Consider the following 19,398-nt stretch of genomic DNA (forward strand, 5'->3'; position numbering starts at 1 on the left):
GACCCAGGCCTGACCAGGCTGCAGCCCCAGCCCTGAGGAGGTGCATGAGCATTTTTCCTTCTCTAGTTTCAAGTTTTAATGGAGAACAGATGTGCACACATCTGGCTTAGCGCATGCGCACACACACACACACATATGCACACATGCACACACACATGGGTACACACAAAGACATACAGTCTCGCCTTTCCAGTCCCCCAAACCCTCAGACAGAGCAGGGAGGCAGGGGATGGCCAGGGTCAACTGGGGAGAACTGGACTCTGGGTCTCATACAGCTGGCCAACCCTGGCAGCAGGTGGGGGACACAGAAAGGCCCACCTCTTCCGCCAGGGTACCCAGGTTAAACCACGATGAAAAGGACCCGGGCCAGGGTGAGCTGGCTGCCTGCCTCCCTCCGCACCTTCCCCTGGCCCTAGCACCTTTTCCACAGAAACTGGACCTGTGCATCTCCCTCCTGAGACTTCAGCGGTCCAAAGATAACAGAGCGGCAGAGTTTGCCCACGAGTCCACCCCAAACCCCCTCCTTTCATCCTGGTTCTCTGCCTCTCCACCCTCCCAGCAGGCCCAGAAAACCTGACACCTGTAAAGCCCTTCTAGCCTCCTCTCTGTGCTCCTCCCTGCTAGCTGCTGGCCAAGCCCCCCGGAGCACCCCAGACTTGCAAGGCCAGGGCACCCAGTGCTGTCCACCAGCCTGGCCCAGATCCTCCCAACTCAAGCATTTTAACAGAAGGGCTGAGGCTGTTAAGAACTGGATGCAGACTGAAGTCCAGAGAGGCTGTGGCTTGTCTAGGGTCACACAGCAAAGGAATAGCAAAGCCAGTCCTTGCCAGGGGTCTGTGCCCCACATCCCACTGATGGCCGGCAGAATGGGACTGCCACACTCACCCCTCTGGCTGGAGCTCCTTGTTCCCCTGGGGCTCATCAATGTACCAGCTGCTGTAGTCATCTGCACCCCCTGAAGAGGTCTGGTTCCCTGCTGCCTGGGACAAGGACATTCTTGGGCCTTTCTCCTTTGACCCCCAGACAAGAAAAGGAAGAAAAAAAAGGGAAAAAAATGTGAAAAGAGGCTTAAAAAAAAAAAAAAAGAAAGGAAAAACTCAAACAAAGAGAGATTTCTTTTTAATCCTGAAGGTTACTTTCTTGCTTTTGGCTCTCTGGGAAAAGCCAGCCTGGGACTGCAGGCCTGGGAAGGCTGGCACAGGAGGAGGGGAAGGGCTTCTCCTGTCCCCTCCTGTCCCTTCCCACCCAATCCTGCCTGGCCCACAGAAACAGTTATCTGGGTACACTCCTCAGGGTCCCTGAGTTCTGGCTACAGCACTTATCTGGCTGTCTGAACACTCCAAAGACCGCTTGCGAAGATGTTCTGGGTACACAAGCCCCAGAGACCCCCTTCCTTCCCCGCCCATCCCACAGATGGACCCACGGGCACGGCCAAAGGGAGGACCGGAGAGGAAGGAGCTGTGCAGATGAAAGGGTGGGCGGGGGCGGGCGGCTCCACTCCGTCTGCCCAGTCAGGCCCTCCCAGCTGGGCTCCCACCCCTCCTACCCTCAGGGTCCAGCCCGACCTCCCACCTTTTGCCCGTTGGCCCTGGAGACCCACCCCGGCCTCCACTGTCCTGTGTGACCCCTGGAGCCTCGGTGACAGCACACCATTGTCCTTGGTGAAGCCCCCAAGGAGAAGCCCTGCAGGGCATGGCCAAGAGGAGCGGCACCTGACCACGGGGCACACGTACCTGCCCTCAGCACCCGCCTCAGAAGCCCTGCACCTCTGCCCACCACATCTGTAGAGCTGGGGGTGGCAGCAGCCCACAAAGACAGAGGGGAGCTGGGCCGCCTCCTGGGGCTTCCAGGAAGGAGGCCACATGCGTCTCACTGGTGGAACCTTTTTGTTCCTACAACTTGATTTCACAAGAAGATAACTCACTCTCACAGGCGGAAATGAGTCCTTTGAACACGAACCAGACCTATGGGCAGGCAAGTAGTACCCTGCCTCCTGCTGATCCTCCTGCCTGGGCCTGGGTTCCTCTTTCCTCCTCCCGGGGTAGCTGGACTTCTGGCCACCCAGGATGGGAGAGGCAGAGAAAGTTCTCAGCCATGTCCCAGAGTGGGGGTGTAGCTCCCTGAAACTTTGAGGGTCTCATCCTTTCAGTACTTCATGGTGATGGGCAATATGCATTTGTTCCTTCTTTCTACAGAAACTCAGGGAATACCTACTATGAGCTGATACCTACTGCGTGCCCACTATGTTCCCTGGGGCTGGGAAGCATACAGTTCCAGGGAGGAGGGCACTCCCTGAGTGATAAGCAAATTCCAGAGCCTGAGGGTGCCCCCACACACACACCTCAGAGGGAGACAAATCAGCTCTCTGACTCTGAGGGAGCCTGAGCTTTAGGAGGACGAGGCAGGAGCTCACCCCAGGGTCAGGGGGTGATAGTTGTACTCAGGCTTGGGTCCCCAGAAGGCTGCACTCTGCCTCTCCTTCCTGTGAGCACAGGGCCTGCTCTGGGGTCCAAGGGATTTTGGAAATTGAGTTTGGCAAAGGCCTGGTTTGTTTAGGTGACTGTCATCTGCTCACAGGCCCATCCTGTAAGGAAGATGTCACCAGCCAGGCTTTCTAGAGCCTGCTGCTCCATCACCACAGCCCCTGCGCCTTTCACTGCTCAGGGGTTTCAGAACCTCAGCTTGGGAGCAATCTTATCCGATTTAAATCCCCCTCACAAGACTCTAACAACTGGAGCCTCATCCTTGATGGGGGCTCACTCCCCACAGAGGCAGAGCTGTTGGGGTTGAGACTCTGTCCCTCACCCCATGGGAACCATGTCCTGCCCAAATCTGCCTCCCCTGGCTGGTTTGTTCATTCATTCAACAAATCTTCTGTGCCAGGTAATGCTGCTGCCATGGCAGAAGACAAGCCCTGCTCCTCAGGGGGACTTAACAGGTAATGGTGTGGAGGGGACAAACCCACGCCCTATGTGCTGAGAGGGACATGAAGAGGGGAGAAAAGGGCAGAATTGGAGTTGGCTGTTCTAGATAGGTGGACAGGGAAGGCTGCTCTGGGAGGTGATGCTTTGGCTTATATCTGGAGGGAGAGAGACATGGAAGGAGCAGGGAAGAAGAGGCTCCTTCAGCCTTCGAGGTGCAGCCAGACCAGAAAGGCCCCCTAAATCCAGGAATAATCCCTCCCTGCTCTGAACTAAAAAAAAGGACTTCCTGTGGATACTGTCCCCACTCCTGTGACCCCTCATGAGTCCAAGATCCAAGGTGCCACCTCTGTTCTCACTGGGGAGATGGAGGTGGGTACCTTGGGCTGACCAAGTGGAGCAGGTAGGGAGGTGGGGCCTGGCAGGGAAGCAGCTCTCTGAGTCTGAGCCCTGGGCTGGCTCTGGCCCTGTGAGTCTCTTCAAGATTCCTCTATTGTGGGTACCCACACACACACACACTCACTCACCCTGTCCTCCCTCAGTGACTTCACAGCTCAAGAATGCAGAGCCAGCATACCAGACCTAGTCATAGCAAGCAGATCAAAGCCACAGAGTTGGCCAGGGTGCCCAGGTGCCCACTGCCTTCTGCCTGCCCCTCTGCCCCCAGCTCCACCCCCTCTGTGGGGGCAGGGATCGGCCCAGGTAAGGATCCATGGGTGCTGGGTGGCCACATAGCTCCAGCTGGGAAGCAGACCCCACTTCTTGAGGCTGGGGTGCCCATCTGCAAATGGCAACCTGGCTCAAGGATGTCAGGAAGGAGGCAGCTGGCAGGGAGCAGCACTGGGGAGAGAAAGACAGGAAGGCTGCACCCCCAGAGGACTTCTCCAAAGGCCTGGGCAGCAGGGTCATGGGCACTGGTGCCCACAAGGGTCAGTGGGAAGCAGCTCTGCTATCAGTGGAGGGCTAGAAAGTAGGGACTCTTGGGGACACCTGCAGAGGCTCAGAGGAGTGGAGGGTGAGGGAGTGAGGACAAGGCTTGGGCAATCTTGGAGCCTTCCTGGAGGAGGGGGTGCAGAGCAGGGCTCTGGGGACAGAGAGGGCCAGGAACAGTAAGCAGCAAGAATGAAGTCTCATCATCTCAGGAGAGCACAGATGGGATGTGCTAAAGGAAAGAAGCGAGAAGGGCAGGGCAGGGCTGGGCCACCGTCCTGCAGGGCCAGCACAAGCCCTGGGGCAGTCTGAGGCAGGGGATGCCAATATCCCTGGACCATCCTGGGCCAGCAGAGCTCCCCCTCTGCATGGCTGGGATGGCTAAGCCCTGCGCCCTGTGAGAGGGAGGAGTCCTCAAATGTGCACTTAGCCAATGAAGGCCATCTGCCATCTGGCCCTGGCATAGGGTGCCGCCCCCAGGCTGCAGCTGGCCCATGAAGCCCTGGGACAGGGCTTCCTTCCTCTCTGTGTTTTTGTTCAAGTTGACTAAACCCAAGGAATGCCTGTGTCCAGGGACAGAGGCCATGTGTGTGCCCTCAGCTGTCTGTGGTCTTCAAACCCTTCCAGGCCAAAGAGCTAAGCCCAGAGAAGGCCAGCAACATCCCTAGGATCTCAGAAACACCCCATGGACTCCCCATGTCCAGGGCATCTGCAGGAGCTCAGAAAATTCCCAGAACTTCAGTGACAACCCAGACTCCTCCAGAACTTCCACGTGGCCCCCAGAAAGCCTCAGAACTGCAGAAACCCCATAGAACCGCTGCCACACTGAGGGACCTCGGCGACATGGGACACGGAGATGCTGGCAAATCAAGCCTGGGTTACAGCAAGATGGTCCACACCACAGTGAGCAGGTTCCACATCTGTCACTGTCCAGCCTCCCACCCCAGCCCCAGCTCTGAGTCCAGCAGCACACCACACAGTACCCTGACACCCGACACTCAGCAATACCCCAACCCCATAGTGCAGTATTGTGCAGCAGGGGGCTGCCGGCCAGCAGCAGGATGAGGAGGACCAGACCTGCATGCCTGCCTGAGCAGCCTGGGGACCCTTGCAGCCCATGGGCAAGTAGCCAAAGCAGGTCAGCCCCAGGCAGGCAGAGGGATCAGGGGCTGCCCACGTGTGCATACACACTCATGCACATGCACACACATGCACATGTACACTCCAAACTGCCCAGCATGCACAAGGCTTAACTCTGGCCCACCTAGTAGTCTGGCCCCCCTGCAGTGGCCTGGGGAGCAAGGCTACTGGGCTCACAGAAGAAAGGTGTGGGTGTCTGTCACCCTCCTGTCTCCATTGTAGTCCAGAACACTGAGAGCATCTGTGATGTGTTCATCCCAGGATTCTTGTGGTCCTGCACCAGCAGCATCACCCTGACAGGAGGGACTTAGGCCACCCTGCCCTGGGAGGAGGGTGGACACTGTGGAGAGGAGAAGGAGGAGGAAGAGGAAGAGGAGGAAGAGAAGGAGGAGGAAGAGGATGAAGAGGAAGAAGGTGACCTGGTGTTCCAGGGAGTACTGTGCTCTTCCTTCCTTTTCCTTCCCTTCCCAGAGGGCTGTGCTAGAACCAGCTTGGTGGAAGGAAGGTAGGGAGGCAGATTTCAGCTCAGGACAAAGGCAGCTTTCTTGCTCTCATGGAGTAGTAAGATTCCCTTCCTGGGAGGCAGTCAAGAAAAGGTGACATCCAGGTGCCCTGGCCAAAAGGGTGTGAGGACTTCCCAGCTGTGAGGAGCCCAGTTCTCCTTTCACAGCTCACCCTCCCTAGGGCGGCACCACCACAACCTGGCCTTGGAAAGCAGGCTTTGTGCTGGGTGCATCCCTGCCGACACAGGACAACCTCATGCCACAGCAGTGAGGCCCCCCTCAGAGGTAACTTTTGACTTCCCTGCCCTTCAGAGGCCATATTTGCTCCCTCAACCCACTGTTCACCCTGTCCTGCCTCTTCTGGCCTCGGTGCCCGCTCTGCCCCCACCCCATCTTCTCCTGCTCCCACCTGTCCAGGTCCTACCTGGTCTTTCAGTTTGGCTCCAACCCACCTCCATCAGGGCTCTGTCAGCCTCTCACCTTGTGCCTCTTCCTTGTCCTCTACTGATTACTCTGGGGGGCTGCACGGTGCTGCCCAACACCAGGGCCCCCTCCCCGAACCCTACCAGCTACTCAAGCTGGGGTCCCAAAGGGAGGGCTGGCTGTGAGTCTCAGCCACTGGTCCCAGCAGAGTCCTCAGCACCTGCTTTAAAAGGTGCATGGTCTCCTCCTCCAGAAGGCAGCCTGCCCCCTCCTCCTGCCCCCAGACCTCAGCTGGCCACTGTGATTCTAGGATCAGAGGAGCCCACCCCACCCCCTTTGCTGCTCAGGCCCAGAGCCTGGGGCCCCACACTCCTGCTGTACAGGCCTTGGTTCCCTCAGCAGGGCCTCTCAGCCCCCCCAGCCATTTGCCCGAAACTTGATCCCCTTGGCCCTCCAAGTCACCCCAGCAGAGAAGCCTGCACTCCGCTTTGATGGCTGAGCTTCTCCAGCTGTAGACAGGATGGGCTCAGGAACACTCCCCCCTCCCCACCTTCCCACATTTGTCACCATCCCTCAGTCCCCGGGGGGCCAAGGCCTGATGAATTCCACTGAGCTGGCCACCAGCTCAGCTTTTAATAGGCGATCAGCACCCTGCTGCTTCCCAGCTGGGATAGGCCACCAGGGGAGGGGGAGCTCAGGACACTTCCCAGGTGTGATCCATTGAGTGGGACCAAAGGGTGCCCTCAGACCTTCCCCTCTGCTCCTCCTAGAAAGGCGGGGTCCTGGCATCATGCTCTTCACCCCAGAAGATTCCTGTGCACCCCAGGGTTCAGGACTGCACCTTGATTTCCCAGCTCCTGAGCTCTGCTCATCTTACTCCACTCCCCCAACTCCTAAAGCCCAAGAGAGATGGGACAAGAAGAGGAGGAGGGAGTTGCGTAGGGCAGGCCACCCCTGCCTCTTTGAACCAAACAGGCTGAGGCGCAGTCCATCAAACAGCAGCCCATGATCAAAGAGCAGCCCACGGAACCCAGGGATCCCAGGAGGAGCAGGAGGGATCCCAAGCCCAGGTGGAGAAACTAACCTGCCCCCAGCTTGGACCTGAGCATCATATTCTCCATGGAGAAGAACTGCTTGCAGGTAGGAAGGATTAAACCCTCACAGAATTAACATTAGGTTCAGTTGGAGGAACCCATCAGGAAAGACTTTGGTGGTCAGGCATAGGGACACACACCTGGAATCCTGGAACTTACCAGGCTGAGGCAGGAGGATCATCAAGAGTTCAAGGCCAGCCTGAACTACATAGCAACACCCTGTCTCAAAAAACCAAACCAAAACAAAACAAAAGAAAAAAGAAAGACCTAAGTAGATATGCAGACAAGATGCCCAAAACTATTTATTTATGGCAAAAAGACTGGCAGTAAGCCCAGCAGCCATCACAATTGGTTTTGATGGCTTACGTGGTAAAGAACTTCCGGATATGGCAGAACTTCCTGGCTATAGTGGAACTCCCTGGACACTGGCCAAGCATAGTAGCCCAGGAAGCCCGTGGTGGGATAATTCAGACATTGTGATCTCATCTCACACTTCTTGAACTAGGCAGATGTGTGTACAGACAGAGAAGGTGAACCTAGTAGGCAAACAGCAAACAGTTCACAGCATCACACTGCGGGAGAGGAGGGAAAAGAAGGGAGATATTCATGTGTTGGAAACTTTGTGTTGCCTATGTAATTGTTTTTTTTTTTTTTGTCTGTTTCATTTTGGGGGTACTGGGGATCAAACTCGGGACCTTATGCTTGCGAAGCAGGCGGTGGAACCACTGAGCTAAATCCCCAGCCCTGTGTAATTGTTTTTAATAAGCAAAAGGAAATTGTAAGGCTGCAGTGAAGACTGATGTAAGGCACCACTGGACTGTGTAAGTAGATTCTACTCTTAGCCCAGTCTTGCTTACCCCCCAGCCTCCCTTAAAGTTAGTGCAAGCTTGAGACTAAGTATTGGCTGGGGAGATAGAAAAAGGAAGTAGAAGGAGACTCAGGGACTCCCACTGTACCCAGTACTCAGACACAGCCGCAAGAAACCTAAGCGCAAGGAGATCACTAGGTTCCAGGGTCAGCAGCGGCTGAGTGGGAAGTTTGGCCAGAGATCCCCCAGGTCTATCACACAGCTCACTGCTCTCTCCCCAGGAACCTCCCTTCCTAGAGCGTGGACTCTGCTCTGCTCTGTGGTGGGGAGACCTCTCAGGGCTGGAGGGCAACCCCCAAATTGGTTAATCCAAACAGCAGGTGGAAGGACACTTCTCAGCACAGGTGTCCGCTGTCGGCCTCTGTCCACTCCCCTCTTGGGCTTCGTTCTATCTCACTGTCCTTCTGTCTGTCTGCCCTGTCCACCAGTCTCTTTCTATCGCCATTATTGTCACCCCTTCTGTCTCACCCAGACAGCCTACCTTATTTCTGCCTCTTTTTTTCCCTTTTCTTTCTTTCTTTTTCTTTTTCTGGTACCAGAGATCAAACTCAAGACCTTGCACTTGCAAGGCAGGTGTCCGCACCACTGAGCTAAATCCCCAGTCTTCTTTTCTTTTCAGTACCAGGAAATGAACCCAGGGCCTTCACACTAAGGTGTATTCCCAGCCCTTTTTAAAATTTTTATTTTGAGACAGGGTCTAGCTCAATTGCCCAGGCTGGACTGAAGCTGCAGCCCTCCTGCTTCAGTCTCCCAGGGTGCTGAGATTACAAGTGTGTGCTGCCAGGTTAAGCCTCTATCTCTTTCTCTGTCTAACTTTGTCATCTTTTCCTTTTTGTCCCCCCCCCCCCTCCCGGCTATGAAGTTTGTTGTCCTCCTAACAGTTTCAGGCAGTACCTTTTCCAGGCTGGCTCCTGCTCCACTTCAGTCTGATCCCCAGCCGGCTTGGGCTGACAGGGTGGCCCTATTAGCTCTGCTCCTGCTGCCCCTTACCTGCTTGTCTGTCCCCAGTGGTGCTGCAGGACAGCTGGTACTGGTGTCAGAGCCCCAGGGTGGCCTCCCCAGCTAGTTGAGTGCCGGGAGCCTGCCCGGGAGGTCATCTGGTGCATGAACACCAAGGCCAGTATGGCTGACACTGCAGATACGCTCCCCCCACCCCCCCGCCCAAGAACTTTAGCCCCTGGGAACCAGGCTGGCAGGGGAGCATGGGGATCCCCATGTAGCCCTGGCCCCTCCTGCAGCTGTACCCAGCTGAGCCAGAGCAAGAGGGCTTCCCAGAGGCCCAAGCAGGATCACGATTGTCTCTTTGAGGACAGTCTCCTGTGGCCAGGGACTCTGTGGAGGGAAGAAGAGCCCAAGTCTCTAACTTTGTCCTTGTCCCTTAGTAGCCAAGTGGCTCAAACAGACCTTCCAGGGTCCCAGCCACGATTTCCCATCTTTGCAGTGGAGACAGAGGCACCATGCCTCACTCTGCCAGCCTCAGGCTGAGGTCACCCACTAACCTGTGACCCTCAGCCCTAAAGAGAGAGGTGGGGCCTGAGTGCAGAGACGCTGCAGAGGGGCTGGGGACTGCAGACCCAGCAGAGCGGCGGTGGCCCCAAGTCCACTCTCCCCACCCACCTGACCTCTGGAGGCCGCTTCCTCCTTGTGGAAGGGGCAAGGTCGCAGCCCAGGTAAGTCTCACCCATAGGATTCACTGATGTCCAGCTTGCTGGGAGGACTCAGCTCAGAGAGGCCAGGCCAAGAGTGGGAGGTGGGTCCTTGGGCACCAGGGTCTAAGAGCCCCAGGAGCCCTTGAGGTGGCACCAAAGGAGGTTGAAAAGAGCCATTGTGGGAACAGAAAAAGAGGGCCCCCCCACTGGGGGGCTAATTACAGGCCCAGGCTCCTCCAAACAAAGCCAGAACTCAAGTGGTTGCTTTTATGCCAAAGAGAGAGAGGAGTCCAAGGCCCCATGATGTCTCCCATGCTGGGTGGCAGAGGTGGCTTGGAAATCATTCTTTTAGGGCTGCCTCCCCTACCTCCTATCCCTGCCCCCCAGTGACAGCCTTGCCTGGAGCCCAGACCCCTCAAGAGCTGCTGGAGGCTCACCCAGGGAGGTAGCTAGGAATGGAGAGAAGCCTGGGGTAGAGGCAGGGAACTGTCCTGCCATGCACCACCAGCCTCAGTTTCCCCAGCTATAAAGTGGGGTTCCGCCAGCCCCAGCATGCTAACATTCCCTCATGGTGCCAGACTTTCTCTGTAGAACTGAGGCCAGGTCTAGGGGAGCCCAAGCATCAGCAGCCCCTGCCTCCTGCCCTACTGCTCACCCCCTCACCACTGTCCTCCCTCCTGGGCACCAGCTGGACCACCAGGGCACCTGATGCATCTCTGAGGCCAAGTTTGACTCAAAAGCCCAGAATGGTCTTTGCTTCTCATGGATGGAAACCTCATGAAATGGCCACAAGCAGAAGCTCAGCTGGGTTTGTATATTAATGCATATATCCTTCTGTTCATCACCCCATCCACCCACCCACCCATCCCTCCACTCTTCAACCATCCTCAGGCATCCATCCCCTGCCTAGCCCCGTCCTGAAGGAATATTCCATCCAGCAAGCACAAGTCATCACTGGGGACAGGAGAGGAAAGGCAGAGTCATGCCTGGGTAGAAGGCCATGCTTACCAGTCTGCAGGAGGACCAGAGCTGCCTTGGGGGGCTCTGGGCAGTGTAGGCAGAGAGTACAACAGCAGCAAGAGCAGGAGGGGGAAAGGGCAGCCTGGCCTGGGCAACCGTCCTTCCCCAGGACACTCTGCTTCTCGAAAGGAGCCAGTCACAAAAGGACACATGCTGCAGGGTTCCACTCACGTGAGTGCCCCGAGCAGTCAGATTCCAAGAGGAGAATAGAAGGGCCGCTCCCAGGGCTGGGGGCAGGGAGGGGGGAGCTGTTGTCTAACCGGTACAGTTTCTACTTTACGAGATGGAAAGAGTTCTGGAGATTAGCTGTACAAGGTGAATGTACTTAGCATTACTAAACTGCACATTTGGTTGGGGGTAAATTTTATATTATGCTATTTTACCATAGTTTTGTTGTTTTTTTTTAAGTAACTATATACACATACCAAAAAAGGTCAGCCTTCCCTGGAGACAGGGTGGGAAACAGGGGGTGGATGCCAGATGGTAGAGGGCGCTAAATCATGCTCAGGCTGATACAGCCACCTCCAAGACCTGGTAGAAAACGGGGGGCGGCTGGTGGAGAGGGAACTCAGGGACACATACTGGGGAAAGAAGACTCTGCACATGGTCCTGGCTTGCAGGGCATGGGGCTAGGGTGCAGAGGTTGCCCCTGGGTCAGAAGGACCGGATGCCCATGTTGCAACATCTCTAGGGGTCTCTTCATACAAGCAAGGGAAAAGCGCTGCTCCCCCTCATCATGATGTCCACAGGCATGGCTAGCCAAGCACGGCTGTAGGGTCAGTGGTTTCCAGGCAGCCTCAGCCACCCATCCTCTCCCTGTCACAGCCATCCTGTGGCCCTTCCCAGTGTGCCTTAGAGTTTCAGACCACTGAGCTGAGGGCTGATTTACCTACCCCACTCCCATCCAGTGTACAGAAGAGGGCCCAGGCATCCAGAGAGATGGGATCAGTTGAATTTCACCTACAGGTCAAGAACTCAGTTACCCCTCAGGGAACTCAAAGATATTGAGTTTCATTCATTGCAAAGGCAGCCTGCTGCATACACTGAGACCCTCAGCTGGGCTAGCCAATGCCACCTTTAGACTGGCATCTCCCCTTTATGGAAATGGTACCTCCTGGCCAAGACAGCTCCAAGTGAACTTTTTATAATGCAATTAATGCTGTATATAAGTGTTCTCTTCAGGCTCAGGAGCGCCCTTCTGCCTTGGTGGTATAAAATTCCATAAGAGAATGAGTTCATCTCTTTCAGCTGGTCCCAGTGCATGTTTAGTAGGGGCAAGTACAGACAGAATACCTAGATTCCCATCTCAGTTCTTACTTACTAGCCACGTGAGCTGGGAGAAGTTTAATTCTTTCAGCGTCCCGTTCTCCATCTGTGAAATAGGAAATAATTATGCCTGCCTCACAGAGCCACGCAGAATGCCTGGTGCCCAGAAGCTACTTAATGAGAAGTCACATTAATGATGCTGAAGATGACATTGCCAATGACAATGATAATGGAGGTGGTGGTGGTGGTGAGGGTGAGGGTGATGGTGGTAGAAGTGGTAATGCTGGTGATAGTGCTGATGGGGGTGGTGACGACAGTGGTGGTGGCAGTAGTGACAGTGGCAGTGGGAGCAGACAGTCCTTACTGAGGAGTATCCAGAATCTCCCAACTCCCACTGGGTATCAGCAAGACCCGGGTCAGGGAGGACGACTCCAGCTCAGCAACTCTTTGATGTGAGAGGTTCTGCACTGCCTGTGAGGTCGCACTGAGCTGGGTCCCATGCTGTGAGTGCTGGTCCAGACTGTGACCTGGCTGCACAGGCGGGTGCGGAGGGCCCCTCCCCATGGTCCGCCAAACTCAGGATAAGAACTCTTGAGGACGAAGGGCACGGCACCGGGAGATGGGCTCCACAGAAACGGGATGCTCTGACTGCCACAGACCATGTGCCACTCTTCTCTGACCCTGCTCTAACTTGTTTTGTTTGAGACAAGGTCTCACTATGTAGCCCAGGCTGGGCTTGAACTTGTGATCCTCCTGCCTCAGCCTCCCACATACTGGGATCACAGGCATTCACCACCAGCCCCTGCTTTCCTGCTCTAAACATTGGAATTTAACATCTTCCAGCACAGGTCATAAGTTACTTATTTTCCATATTTCATGTTCATTTTGTCTTCTTCACGTGCCTCTCCCACTAGAAAATAAGTTTTCTCAGGAAGGCAAAAACTTTCAATTCACTGCTATATTCCAAATGTCTAAAATAATGCCACACACAGAGTAAGTGCTCAATAAATATCTGTTAATGGAACAAATGCTAAAACGGTGAGGCTAGTGCCCGCCTTTGCTCTCCAGGTGTGTCAGGCCCAGCTTCCTGGCTTGTTACCTGGTTTCTCTGCAAACAAACGGTGGAGCAGCCAGCCTGCAGGCTTTCGGACTCACCCAGGCTGGAGCTGTGGCAGGAGGCGGCAGTGCTCAGCCTGGGCTTGGCCACTGCTCATGACCATGGCCTTTAGGGGGCCTGAGCCCTGGCTCCCTTCGTCCCTGCTCAGCCAGAGGCTGAAGGCCGAGGAGAAGACCCTGGATCTGGAGTTTGAGGTCCTGAGTGCGGCGTTCAACGAGGAGGGCAGATACACTCTGCGGCTGTCTGCTGAGAACCCCCTGCAGACAGGCTCTGGGACAGGGGTGCAGTTGCGGGTGAACAATGGGGACCCCCTCCTGGCCTGCTCTGCTGTCACAGATGTCATTGAGCAGCGGGATCCTGGGCAGAGCCTCACCCTCACCAGGAACAAGTTCGTCTTTACTTTACCCAAAGGTACAAAATGGGGTGGAGCCGCAGATGCTGGAGAGAAGATCCCCAAAATCTCTGCCCCAGCCCAGGTTGGGGATTCTGAGGAGCCTCAGGAACAGGGAGAGACGGGGCAGAGCTGGGAACTGAATCCCATAACTCTGCCTGCATGACCCTGGGCAACTTCCATGAGCCCTGCCTCCTTAGTGGGACACAGGGACACTAGTTCTGGTCACACAGGGTCAGGAGAGGAGGGAAGGGGAGGGCAGATGAGAACTGCAAAGAACTGAGCCCATAGCAGGCTTGGAGCAGTCGTGGGCAGCGGATGAGACACCAAGTAGCACTAGAACCAGCCCTGAGTGCCCATGGTAGGAGGACAGAGACAAGAACACCAAGGTGTCCCTGCCAGGAGCTTCCAGACAGGTAGAGAGGTGGGAACCTTCAGCAGGGGCAGGGAGCCAAGACTGTGAGGCCCCTCCAGGCAGCCTTGGGGGTGGGGAAAATGGAGAAGTCCCAGGCCCTAGTGGCCAGAAGTCATGGGTAGACTGAAGTCCGGTACAGGGTGGGGGGCGACCCATAGGCTCGGTGCCCCCTCCTCACTCCAGTGGGCTTGTACCACACATGGGTAATGGAGGGAGCCATGGCAGGGGTGGAGAGCGGGTCCATCCCCTAGTCCCCAAAACCAAGCAGCGCAGTTGCCCCAGGGCCCTGCCTGTCCCTCTCGCCCTGTGGGTGAGTCAGGATGACCCCCTATCTGAGCTCATCCCCCACACAGGCTTCTGCAAGAATGACGGGCAGCATGATGCCCAGCTGCGTGTGGAGGCCCTGAGGCTGAGCAGAGCAGCAGGCCAGCTGTGTGTGGGTCAGGCCATCTTCCCCATCTACCCACGGCCTGAACAGCCCCCCATGAACCTCGAGGCGCATGAGCACGAGGACCTGTACAGCTACAACGGCAGGCTGGCTCTGCTCCGGGCTGGCCCAGACCCCACGGCCCGCCACTGTGGGGGCCTGGCCTACAAGGTGGCCTTCCATGTGCACCGGGGCCTGAGATCCCCCCAGCTGCAGGTGGGTGTTCCTGGAGTCCCTGCTCAGGTGCCAGGTGCCCCAGACCCAAGTCACAACCTTTCCAATAAGCCTGATGACCCTAGTCCCTCACCGAATAAGACAATGCACCTTCCCTCTGGGAGGCCTGTTTTCTGAGGATGGACTTGGAAATCCTGGTCTAAAGCAACCAAAAAAATGGAACAAAGCCCTCTGGGAGGCTGAGGCAGGACGATCACAAGTTCAAGCCCAGTCTGGGGAACTTAGCAACTCTGTGAGAGATCCTATCTCAAAAGAAAGTACAAAATTAAAAAGGGTTAGGTCAGTACATGAAGGCCCTGAGTTCAATCCCTAATGCAATATCAAGCTGGACATGGTGGTGCATGCCTGTAATTCCAGCACTCAAGAGGCAGGAGGATCACCATGAGTTTGAGGCCAGCTTGGGCTACATAGTGAGACTTTGTCTCAAAAAATTAACAAACAAATTAATATCTCCCCTCCAAAAAAGGGCCAAAAGCCCATGGAGCAGGGACACATGTGGGCAGGAATATTTTGGCTCAGGGGTTGAGTGCCCCCTGAGACCCTACAGTCCCCAGCCTCAATTGTATCCATTCTCAGCAGATTCCCAAGGAGGCTCTGAGTGAGCACAGTACAGAGGTCTCCGTTGGGTGCCTGCCCTCAAGCCCATCCAGCCCCCACGGTGACCAGCAGGGGCTCAGCCCAGAACCGGCACCCCTGCAGCCGCAGGTAAGGGGGTCAGTCCTCATCTGAGCTGCAGGAGGGTCCCTACCTTGGCTGTGTTCCGCAGCCAGGCAGGGACCCCACTGGGCCTCACACCCAGCAGGGAGAAGCAGGGAGAGCAAGTGGGCTCTGAGGCTCACGGGTGCTTGAGTCCATGCAGCACCAACATTTTCTGGGGACCTCCGTGCACAATAGGAACCTACAGCAGGGTCAGCCCCTAAGCTCAGGGTGCCATCGGCTTAAAGGGTAAATATTTGCCACCCATAGGTAGGATGGGGACAGGGCTCCTGTGGGGCCTCTCTTCCCAGCAGGGCCCAGGGTACAGGGCAGAGGGGCAGAGGGAGTACTTCATTCAGGAAGAAAGCCAAGATGGGAGGTGGGGTGCAGCCAGAGAGAGCAGGTGGCCTGTGCTAGAGACCCAGGGACAGATCCTCTTCTGGGGTCCCCAACTTATCCCTATGGCCCACTTTGGCCTCTGATCATTCATCCATAACACACTCATCAATCAACACGCTTTTTATCCCTCCCATGCAGAGCTTATAAAATGAGATGGGTGTCACCTGGGCTCCTCTGTGACATCCTAGTCCCTCCAAGCTCCCTGACTTCAGAGCCTGGCCCCTGGCCCCACTGTTCTATGGTTTATCATAGGACCAGGAACGCAGGAAGCTCAGAGCTGGAGGACAAGATGTTCCCTATTCAGCAGGTCCTGGCATGGCCTGGCCACCCAAGCTGCATGTTTCAGGCTGCAGTTTGCAGTGGGAGGTGGGAGGAGGGGACTGATCCAGGGAAGGGGCTGGTGAGATGGCTGCGGCAGCCCGGCAGCTCTAATTTCTGTTATTTAAAGCCATCATCTCTGCACCATACTCCCTGTTCAAGTGTCAGATGTCTGCTTCTACCAAGACAACAAAATGGCTTTCCAGGGAGAAGAAAATTGCCCCCTCCAGGGGGTCAGCAATCATAGCCCCGAGATGGGAGCAGACAATGGAAGGTCCCGAGAACAGGGCTGTACTTTCAGCCAGGGAACTTGGTAGGGCAGCTCCGATTCCGGTTCTGGTTCTGCCTTTCTGTGTTGCTGCTGAAGGCTCAGACACAGCCAGAAGGACAGCAAGACCAGACTCAGTGGGCCCTCCTTGTCCTTTGGACCTTGGGAAGTGGAACTGACCCAGAACCACAGGGACCCTTGAAACCATCCTGCTCTTCCTTTGTGAATCTGGGCCAGGAAGCCCCTGAGGGGAGGACTTCCCCTCACTATTTGGTTCTCAAAGAGGGGGAGAAGGGGGTAGTGTAGGAGTTAGGGTGGTGACTGGTAGCTGTAGGAATAATCCAGAGGACGGGAGATATAGCCTAGCCTCAGCAATACTCAGTTCAAGTCCAAGAATGGGTTTCTGGGCTCCAGACACAAATGTCTAAATTCAGGGCCACCTCTTTCAGTAAGTTTTCCCAGCATGAATTTCACCCCTTCTAAGCTATGGATCAGATATCTCAACAGTTGAATCTATTCAATTGAGATCTTTATTATAAGCTCCCAAGTTGTCCCCTAATTTGCATAGTGTCTCATTTTTTTTTCCCACCAGAACTGATGGAGGTCATGGTGTGGGATATGGGGTGGTGGAAGGCAGGGGATTGGGGTGCAAAGATCAGCTTGCTCAGGAATGAGCCATGGCAGAGACAGGGCTGTGTGTGTAACCAGGGTAGGGCTCTGTATGAATTTCAAGATCATCTTGGAATCTGAATGGTTTTCTTCTCAGCCATGGCCCACAGGTAACATGGCCCTAGATGACCTCACTAACACTGCCCCCAGCATTCCCTGGATCCGGGAGCCTCTGGAAATGGATCACTTACTCTGAGCAAATCTTTTTGGGGGTGATGATTAAGAAGGGACTGTCCCCACAAATGTTCTAGCATGGACAGTTACAGCCTCTGGGATGGAGGTCACTCCAAAGGCTCCCCAACTCAGCCCACACCCTCTTAGCAGCATTGGGACCAGATGGCAGGCCACCCCAGCACCCCCGCCCCATTGCCCAGGGTCAGGAAGTTATCAGACTCTCGGAGAGCAGCCTATCCAGCACTGGGCAAGGAGAACAGGAAGGTACTGGGCAAAGCCTGGGCAAGGGGCCCTGAGGATGATCTGCTGACCTCCGAGGACAAATGTTTCTTAGAGGCCCCCGGGTTCCCAGACTTCTCTGCCTGCCTCCTAAAGGTCAAGGACGACTTCCCCCTGGAAGCGCTGTTTAAGAGGGAAATTTCGGGCTGGAAATCCCCAGGGATGAAATTGCTGAAAACAAGAACGTATTCCCTGCTTGTGGCTCTGGGAGCCGTCCTGGGGTTCCCTCCCACACAGCCCAGCACTCAGATCCCAGGCAGGAGAGGGAAGAGGAGGAGGGCGTGGTGCTCCCCCCCTTCCAAACAATCCCAGTTTTGTTTCCTGTGAACGATTCAGTTTCCCAGGAGCTTTTCAAATGGTGCTTTTAAAGTGTTTTTTTTTTTTTTAATTCCTTCCATTTAAAACACCTTTTTTTCTTCTTGCCCTGGAGGGGGAAAGAAAGAGAGGAAAAGCTAATAAAGCAATCATCAAATGCGGAGCACCTGGCTCCAAGCCTCTGGTTTCTGAAGGTGGGTTTGTCACCGCCAGGCTGGGGGCTTTTATTAAGGACAAGTGGAAGGGAACAGGGAGCAGGCAGTCAGGAGCTGTTAGTGCCTTGCCTGGCATCCCCTCTGCGCTCCCTCTCCCCTGCCCCATTTTGCCCCTCCCCTCCCCTCCCAATCCAGGCTGGAGTTCCCGGCTGCCTCTCCATGCCCCAGGCACACTGGGCCTTGGGCTGGAGCATTGAGGGTCTCCACTCCTCTCTTCGCCCTGCTTTTAAATTCATTATGCCTTTTATTGCTGGCTTTTGCATATGCTATTTCCATTGCCCTGGAGACTGGAGTGGTTCAAGCTGGGAGAGACACACAAGGCAGATTTCATTAACTTCACTCTTTACCGCCTGTCGAATCCCAGGGGCGCTGGCCTGGCTGGAGAGCTGGGCCCCTCAAGGTCCATGCCTCTTCCTCTGGGTGCCAGCCCGCAGGACACGAAGCTTTCCCAGTCTTAGCTGCTCTCTTCCAGGGTCCTAGGCGAAAGGGATGTAGGGGCCTGGGCAAGTCCCAGGTGGGGAGACTGCCCTGCTGGAAGGCAATGCAGGGGGTGCTACCCTCCCAAGTGGCAAGGGGAGGAAGGTGAGACCAGGCTAGACCAGGACTGCCAGACCCTGCCTCGGACTGGGAAGCACCCTCCCCGCCCTCCGTCTTTCCCGCTTCCATCAAACTAGACCTGCAGCCAGGCAGCTCCTCTTTGCAAATGAGGCAGTTTTATGGGCCGAAGAAAAACACTGCAATTGTTCCCTCAATTACCCCGGAGCAGATTGAATATATTAATCTCTCTCTTAACTCGAGTTAGACTCGCTGCTGCCCCTCCCCCAGTCGCACGTGCCGGGCGCTGACTCCCAGCCCCCGCCCTCCCAGGCCTTGAGCCCAAGCGGGTCACACTGGGTCTGGGCAGCAGCTTCTGCCGTGGCCGTGCCCACTGCCGAGACACAGACACACAGACACACAGACACGCACGCAGACACACGGCCGACAGCTGCTTTCCATTTCTCTATCAATTTTCATTGATTTTCTCTTTGCCACTATTTGAAAGAGCCTTTTCCTGGAGTGAACGCGATCCTGGGCGCCCCTCCCCCCCCTCAGAAGGGGACGGGAGGGGGACCGCGGGCAGCTCCCCCTTCTACTGCAGTGACAACTGCCTCTAGCTTAAACACACTATGCCCCAGGCAGCTGAGCCCCGCTAAAAGCTACCTGAGGTTTCTCTTTGTAGCTCGATTTTCTTTTATTTCGGGGGAACAAAGGCACTGTCAAGGCGTTTGCAGAGAGTGCTGTCACCGCAAAGGGAGGGGTGCAGGCCCAGCCCAGTGGCAGAGATCCGAGGCTGGCCCTGTGGAGGGTGGGAGGTGGGTGCTTCAGCCCCCCCCCCCAGGAGACCCCCGTTGTCCTGGATGAGGCCTGAGGATGCATAAATGGAGAGGTCTCATATTCAAGGCCTCACCCTGGGCTGCTCCCCACCTCCACCCCGCTTGCGGTCCCAGCATTCTGTCAGGGTCTGGCCTGAAACTCAGTGGGCCAAACACAGGGGGGTCAGGTGGACCTGGGTGCAGATTAAGCTCTAGCTTTTATTTAGCAGCTGCTTCGCCGTGTGCATGTTACATAACCCCCCACACACACCCTCCACTTCCACATCTGTGAAATGGATGCGTCCTGCATTACTG

General features: G+C 55.8%; 2 protein-coding genes across 24 annotated transcripts in view; one reads left to right on the plus strand and one right to left on the minus strand.

Annotated features, from left to right (window-relative positions):
* Stra6 (signaling receptor and transporter of retinol STRA6) overlaps nt 1–19,398 on the minus strand; it is a 108,852-nt gene that overhangs the window by 12,435 nt on the left and 77,019 nt on the right. For 9 of the 14 annotated variants that reach the window (XM_021236944.2, XM_021236939.2, XM_021236940.2 and 6 more), the window contains 2 exons: nt 11,870–11,920; nt 886–1,010 (listed from right to left, as the gene is read on the minus strand). In XM_021236944.2, the coding sequence (XP_021092603.2) occupies nt 886–1,010; nt 11,870–11,920 (176 nt within the window). Of the gene's footprint in view, nt 1–885; nt 1,011–1,733; nt 1,909–8,773; nt 9,013–10,536; nt 10,721–11,869; nt 11,921–19,398 lie in introns of those variants that run through there. The other 5 variants (XM_004855474.3, XM_021236947.2, XM_087199104.1 and 2 more) reach the window with 5 other exon arrangements.
* The window catches only part of Ccdc33 (coiled-coil domain containing 33), an 88,058-nt gene continuing 81,576 nt past the window's right edge, over nt 12,917–19,398 (plus strand). For 2 of the 10 annotated variants that reach the window (XM_087199096.1, XM_087199098.1), the window contains exons 1-3: nt 12,917–13,342; nt 14,091–14,380; nt 14,978–15,103. In XM_087199096.1, the coding sequence (XP_087055222.1) occupies nt 13,027–13,342; nt 14,091–14,380; nt 14,978–15,103 (732 nt within the window). In that variant the 5' untranslated portion in view covers nt 12,917–13,026. The remainder of the gene's footprint in view (nt 13,343–14,090; nt 14,381–14,977; nt 15,104–19,398) is intronic. The other 8 variants (XM_087199095.1, XM_087199097.1, XM_087199092.1 and 5 more) reach the window with 6 other exon arrangements.

Source organism: Heterocephalus glaber, unplaced genomic scaffold (genome assembly GCF_053883595.1).
Source record: "Heterocephalus glaber isolate CG9 unplaced genomic scaffold, H.glaber_assembly_v1.0 deba00001689, whole genome shotgun sequence".
Lineage (NCBI taxonomy): Eukaryota > Metazoa > Chordata > Mammalia > Rodentia > Bathyergidae > Heterocephalus > Heterocephalus glaber.